The 7579-nt window shown below is 37.1% G+C and overlaps 1 protein-coding gene across 2 annotated transcripts in view; it reads right to left on the bottom strand.

The window, feature by feature from the left end:
* The window catches only part of UBR2 (ubiquitin protein ligase E3 component n-recognin 2), a 69366-nt gene extending 63427 nt beyond the window's left edge, over positions 1 to 5939 (bottom strand). For both annotated transcript variants that reach the window (XM_015814776.2, XM_015814775.2), the window contains exons 1-2: positions 5858 to 5939; positions 513 to 772 (exon numbers count right to left, since the gene is read on the bottom strand). In XM_015814776.2, the coding sequence (XP_015670262.1) occupies positions 513 to 772; positions 5858 to 5935 (338 nt within the window). In that variant the 5' untranslated portion in view covers positions 5936 to 5939. The remainder of the gene's footprint in view (positions 1 to 512; positions 773 to 5857) is intronic.
* Positions 5940 to 7579: the final 1640 nt, after the last annotated feature.

The raw sequence follows: 7579 nt of genomic DNA on the forward strand, positions 1-7579 counted from the left end.
CATTTTGGACAAATTACATACTTTAAGCCATAGTTGCCTGTTGCTATAGAATATTTTGGGAACTCAGTGACCCTTGCCGTTATTTATCTAACTGATAAAAATATTCTGTTCCTGTAAGGTGATGACTTTTAAACCTGTGATTAATTTCATGTTAAAATGAGTTTAAAACAACAGAAAATGTGAGCTCCTTGTACACTGACAGTCATACAATCTCATGGGTCAGAAGGTTCATAAAAAAAGGATCTAGATAGCCCTATGTTCCATGAAGCACAACATGAAAAATTATGATTTGATCTAATTTTTATTACCATTTTCATACTGATCACCACTAATAGTTATTAGGTTCCAAAATACAATTTTATTAGCATATCAATAATTTCTTCCCTGATTATCAGGATACCATCAGGATTGTTTCAATAATATTACACATGACCATCATTTAACCGATTTTAGTAACGTACCAATGTAAATATGCTAATTTTAAAGGACAGTTTAAAATGAATAGTAGTTACCTGCAAGAATAGGTAGGTTCTCCAACTTTAAAAACTCGGCCACAAAGATGTGAAGGTTTGTTTGCTTGCTCAAGTTTTTGAAAGCCATAAGTAGGATCTTCACCACAAAGATACCATTCCATTGGGCCCAGAAGAACATGTTGTGCAAGCATATCTTCTCTTTCGGGGGCTGGATTGGGACCTCTGCAGTAAATTTGGGGCACATAATAGGCTAGGTGCTTATATATTTCTTTAGGAAGATCAGATGCTTGCAGCCAGTTCTGCAAGAAAAAAGTGAAAAAAGTACAAAATTAAAATAATATACAGCTACCCAGTTCTAAGAATAAAAGCTATTGATGGATTGAAAAATGTTAAACTCAATATTAAAGCTGGCTTTAACACCCAAAATTCACAGGAACATTTTGAACATACTGAAATGCTCAGTACACCCATAAATTGATGTCACCTATGTACCATACATTCTTGTAGTTGAAGAATGTCAAATAAATTGTGTGTTTATATAAATTGTATACATTGTATAAATATTGTTTAAAAGTAGACACAAAAGGAATTCAGACTTGTGGGTTTTTTTTAATCTTCCTAAGGATTTAACAAAACTTGTTAAATTTATCATGAACCTGTAAGCAGAAAAGTGTAAGAATTGCCTTAATAGATCAAGACAATTACCAGGTACTCCAACATTTCTGTAAATGCTTCCTATCTTTTAGCCACCACTCATATGTCTTTGGAGCTGGTCACAAGCTGGTCATAATGATGATGATCATATATGTAATTTGCAGACATTTTCATCAGATATTTTCCAACATTATATATGTGCAAAACCAAAAGATTCTCAAAACTTACATCTGGACTTTTTTCTATTTTTTTATTGCAACTAAAATAGTAACAAAAAATAATTGTTCTGCTACAGACAAATCATACAAATTGATAGCTGCTAGATCAGTGATGGCGAACCTTTTAGAGACCGAGTGCCCAAAAACCATCCTGCCCCCGGCCCGCCCCCATTCTGCCCTCTGCTCCGCCCCCCGCAGGGCCACTCACCACAGATCGCCCAGGCAGCCTTGCAGCGCCATGGCGGCCACACCCTCTGCCCGCACCCCGCAGCATCACCTGCACGTGATGGGGCGCAAAGGTGGAGTCTTGCCCCTGCTTACCGGCTGCCATGTGCTTGGCTGCTCTGCTCTGTGTGGGCTGTGCCTGGGGGAGCCTCTCTTCCGGGCAGGCTGCTGGTGAGGAGGGGGTTGCGGGGAGGCGGGGCTGGGGCAATGGCATGCGTGCCCACAGAGAGGGCTCTGAGTGCCATAGGTTCGCCACCACTGTGCTAAAAGCCCATTAAAATTAAAATTATCTTAAACCTATTAAAATTGTGGAAGTTCATCACCCTTCTTCTACAAAGGCATTACTTGCATTTAGCTTGAACTTGTAAGAAACAAGAATGAAAAAGTTAATAGGGTAAGAGAAAAAAATACTGTACCATGCCTATGTTTCTGCTTGTGAACTGTTGCAGTGAAATTCAAAAACTCAAAGGATAACAGGATAAAGCACCAAGTTATGGAATATCACGATAAAGCCTAAAAATAGTGCTGCTGTCACTCCTTGATCTTTCAATACCATAACATTGCAACTTGTATAATTGAGATAAGCAAGGATGAATGAAAATGACCTACATTCATTAAAAAAACCTGCTGATATTTCTATGTACATTTATTACAATTTCATCCTATCTAATTACAGAACATGATTTTTCCAATATACTGATTGACGTCTGGTAGTTTATTTTGACTAATATATACTATATACACAGCTCTCCTCTACAATGTTTTGCCAAATTCAGATTTTCTTAGAGTTTTTTAAATATAATAATTAAAAAGATTCTTGTTCAGTTATAAATAAATTGGGTTTTTCTTAGGACCAGGATAAGGCTACAACTACTCTAAGTTCCTTTTTAACCCCAAAATCATGTTGCCAAATTTTAGTAATAACAGCAAGATGATTTCTCACTAGGTTTTAACAGGAAACTCAGGAATAAGGAAATTGGTGTGTATATCTCCTAGAAGATTAATATAATTATTAAAATAATTTCTATAATTCCAAAATAAAATTTAAAAATGACTGAATATTCCCAACTCCATAAATATTACCATATGACTATTATGCTTTTTGCAGTTTTTGGCTACCCTTCTGTGTGTGTGTGTGTGTGTGTGTGTGTGTGTGTGTGTGTGTGTGTGCACGCGCATGCGCATACACCCACATGCATGTGCAGCTCTTGACCACAGGGGAAAAATTTATTACATATGTAGCATGAGAGAAATATTCTTAAAAACATGCCAAGTCCTCATTTTCTTTTAGCTAATGCATACCAAACACTCTTTTAAAACTAGGTAAAGCTACAATACCATTCAAATGTCTGTAAGAGCAACTGCAGAATACATTTCAGGAAAACTGAGTATCCCATTGTAATACTATACCTAATGCTTTTTAAAAATTAATATATCAGAAAACACATTTTTAGAATATGTGTCAGCTTTATGATAATGTAATATTGAAATGCTGTATATAATTATTTAGAATAAGTCCTACTAAATACATTAGAGCTTAATCTATAACATTAATTGTTGTTAATTGTCATGTATTTTACTCAAAAAATCTTGGCAATGGAAGTTTACTTAAAGATTTAATGTTGTACGCTGCCGGAAGTCACTGTGCTGAATTGGATGGTTATATAAATGTTAAATAAATGAGAAATATTTACCAAAATCATCAGGTCTTCTCATAGTGTAACTTAGCAAAGAAATGGATAAATACAAAACAATGATAAATGCCATGAAACACACATAATACAACCACATTACACAGTTGAGCTTGTCAAAAACATATCAAATGCTACAAAATATTACAAGTTTTCATCTAAGTACTACTATATCAAAGTAGCTGATTCAAAAAAAGATGAAGAAAATACAGACAAATCTAACCATTGGACCAGATCTCTTAAAATCTAGCCTGGACTTTTATACACTAGCAGTAATGGCTCTTACCCTTTTAACAACAGTAACAAAATAATTTTCCCATCTAAATTAGGCTACTGCAATGAAGTATACAATAGCAGATTTTATATTACATAATTGTGAACTTAATTCAATAGATACTCAAGTCTGTTTTATAATCCCATATTGTGCATAGTTTATATAGAAAATCAGAGTCATGGAGTCATGGCATATATTGAAGAAAATGTACAAACCCAATTATAATTGGGTATTATAATATTTAATACCAACATTTTAATTTTCCACTCAACACCGTGTGTGTGTGTGTGAAAGATACAAAATATTTTTCACACTTTAGTTCATACTTTCATGTTTTAATGATCATAAAATTTCACAAATACATATTCAACATATATTAAATATTAGTATGCTTGAGAGGAACAATAAACAATTTTGGCTGATCACTATAAAAAATGAGTAAGAGTTCCCACAAATATTCTGACAGATGCACTGCAAACAGGATTCACCTATGACCATATAGAAATATAACCTCCTCCTCCCTCCCCCCTCTATATATACATGTATATATACATAATAATCACTAGTACATTTTTAATATTTAAAACCTTACCTTTACAAATAGCTGAATTTATTTAACTCTGAACAAACTGGAAACTGATGCCTCAATAAATGAATTTACCAGAATTTAAACAGAATTTACCAACTCTTTATTTTAAACATATAAATCTTGACTAGTTTAAAAGGCTGATATCAAAAATAATACCCTATCACAATAGGACAATTCTCAATCTATATACTTATTAGCAAATTAAGGAAGGGCAGAATTTTATTTATTTGCCCATACATCATAGCAGTAATGAGTGCAGTAGTTTATTGATCTGGGAGCAATCATCCTTCAGTACCAGGCAAACAGTAAATTTGTAATTGGCATTTAACTATCCAATCTGCCCTTTAGAGCTGGTTGCATAAACAAAGTAGGCCAAATGACCAGCACTGGCACTATTATAAAAGAAGATTGTGTTCTGGTTATTCAGAACAAAAGGAGTTATTCAATCTGCCACTAGACAGTGCTAAGGATCAGTATTACATGAGCATTCCCCAAACTGACATTTTCTATATTAATTGGGGCTACAATGTCTACAATATGGACACAGGTTATACTCACTGGAATATATCTGGTGAACAGTCAATTTCTAACATTTCCTCAAATGGTTTCAAATCAAAAGTATCAGACCATTAAATGCTTAATATCTTGAAGTAAACTAAAATAATTTGTCTTTGAAAATTATAAGTGATAAAGTAGGGTGTCATTTATAAAAAAATATTGTAACTGAATTTTAACCTTTAAATTATAAAGCTTATTATTTTCCATACTAGACCAATATAGCAAGCACTGCAGAATCTGTTTACAAAATTATCTACATAGTTAAATAAGTATAAATGTCAATCAAATAAATCAAATTCTACTGTTGGAAAATGAAAACATGGATTACACTTGAAGTAAGGTAAATGGAGCACACTTCAAGCCATTTTTGGTTCACACTTCCTATTTCATAGAGCACTATATCTTAGGACCACAAAACAATTACGTTAAAAGACTTTTTCTCTTTATATCCATATTTACTGTCATAAGTTGTTCTAATATTAAAGAGTGGGTTTTTTTGGAAAAAAATCATGATAGCAACTGTAGTCTGCTGCAATTCCAAAATAAAACAAGCAAAACACTTCTTTCAATTCTCTACTTCAATCCTTGCAGGCAACAACCTATGTTTACCAATTCATTGAGATGGCTCAGTTCTCAGTCAACTCTTGAACCCAGTGAAACAACAAAGACTAGAATATACTTACGATATACTGAGCACTGCCTACGTTTACCAAATGATATTTTTTGCCTCCCTAGCCGATCAAAGCTAAGGACTCGAAACCGTCTCCTTCCATCCTCCAAAGCGCCTCTTTTGCAAGCAATTTGCCTCCTCATTCTCTTCCTAAAGGGAAGCCACCGCTTCGCAGCCCTCTTTTCTGCCACCTATCTACTGAATCTCTCCCACTCGTTGCGAGCTATTCACACTCAGAAGCTCCCCTGGATCTCATCTCTCCAGGACAGACCCCCGCCATTTCCTCCCTCCACCCGCCTATTTGTTCTAACTACAGGCCTGACAGCCCAAATCCTTTCGGCGCCCTCCCACCCTCGCTCCTCTACCATATCCTTTGCTTCAACCCGGTTCTGACGCCACCTGTCTACCGTCTCCGTCCGTTTTTCGCTTCTCCTGCCTGCTACGCTTTGCTTGGAGCCCCGCGGCAGAGGCAGGTTCCGCCCGCTGTTTCTGGAGAGGGCCTTACCAGGGCAATCTCCTCGGAGGAACATTCCAGGAGGCTTCTGTCAAGGGCCTGCACTTCTGTCTCCATGTCGGACGCCATCTTCTTCTCCTTCCCCCCCCCTCCTTCCACCTCCGTCGCCAAGTAAGTGACACCCGGAACCGGCCCTTACCAGCCCCTCTATCAGGAGAACCCGTTTCCGTTTAGCTCTCCACCTCAATTCCGTTCCTACTCAAACGCCCTCCAGCTTGGGGAATCACCCTAGTGTCGCTTCCCTGCCGGAAGGGAATCCATTTTAGGATCGCGCGGAGCACTTTGGGAGATGTAGTTGCTCTGACGAAAGGAAGGCACGGCTACGGATAAGGGCTGCGAAACTTCGGACAACCACGGCTTTTGTGCCTTTGGGCTGACATCTGAATGTGCTTGTCCGGATTTTCGCAGCCCCTATTCAGCAATGCAAGATGAAAACTGCTCTGTCATTCAGTGAGGTGACGTATTCCCACTTTCAACCGCCAAAGGGTCCTGTATAACGTAGCCCAGATGTCAAGTTGCCTTGTGCAAATAGTACTGTTCCACCCGCTTCGGAGCGGCTTCCTTCGTCGTTTCTCAAACAGAACAGTTTATTCGAGAATAATAAATGGAAGTGCCTTTGCACATGTGTAAAGTGGGAAACTGAGTTCTGCTACGTTTTGTATTTTAGTCTGCACCTGCCTAAAATATTATTCAAAAACATACGGCGCTTCTAATACACTTGGGCAATTATTCAGCAGGCCCCTTTTCAGAATACAAGTTGACATGCTTGATCTAGTTGGACCTGTTTGCCTTTGGTTTTTTTCTTTGCCTTCTTGTGCATCACTGTTTTTTGAAACCTTATTACATTTGAAAACAGCAGTTTGTTATTTAATCCTGTAGGGAGCAGCAGCGTACATGTATTCAAGTAGGCACATGCCATGTTACATAAGCATCACATATTACTGTGTATTATGGCCTGCATGATTTACTTTTATGTATCTATACTAAGGCAGAATATAAATAATGTAATGCTTATATAGGAATGATAGATGTCTAGGAGACTTTATTCATGTAAGTGTTTTTCCTTCCAGGAAATTGCTGAAAGAATCTGGGTAAGATTAAACAGAGTTAAAAAGAACACTGATATAATTGTGAGAGATTTCTACACTATGCCTGAAATGTATTTCTAAATTAATTTACCAAGTTCTCAAGACTGCAGGATGAGACTTCAGTTATCATGTTTATCTCCTGGAAAGCTGAGTCACATGTCCAACAGATTTCCCTTTTGCTGGTATTTGCATTTTGTAAAAAGTTGAAGAAGAAACAAGAAGGTCCCTTGTCTGGTCCAATACTGACTAACGATGTAGAATTGATTGATTGATGAAATGACAATGTCAATACCTGTGAAGAAAGTAGCTAAGGGGGAAGGGAAGATTATATTATATAAATATAATATAAGAGTTGAAAGTATGTTCCCATATACCTTGGGCTTCAGGAAGGTAGATTTTAGTGATCTGGGTAAAAGGTACACAATGTATCATGACATGAAATGATAAAGACTAAACTAGTTGAAGAGGGGTGGGAGATCCTAAAAAATGAGGTAGGAAAAAATACTGGCAGTGACAATCCCCTTAAAGGCCTTTATGGGTGAACAAGAGAATCGGTTTGTATAGTAGTTAAGGCAGGGGTCCCCAACCCCTGGGCTGTGGACCAGTACCAGTCCATTGCCCAACA

Source organism: Protobothrops mucrosquamatus, unplaced genomic scaffold (genome assembly GCF_001527695.2).
Source record: "Protobothrops mucrosquamatus isolate PMUCROS unplaced genomic scaffold, P.Mucros_1.0 scaffold285, whole genome shotgun sequence".
Classification (NCBI taxonomy): Eukaryota; Metazoa; Chordata; class Lepidosauria; order Squamata; family Viperidae; genus Protobothrops; species Protobothrops mucrosquamatus.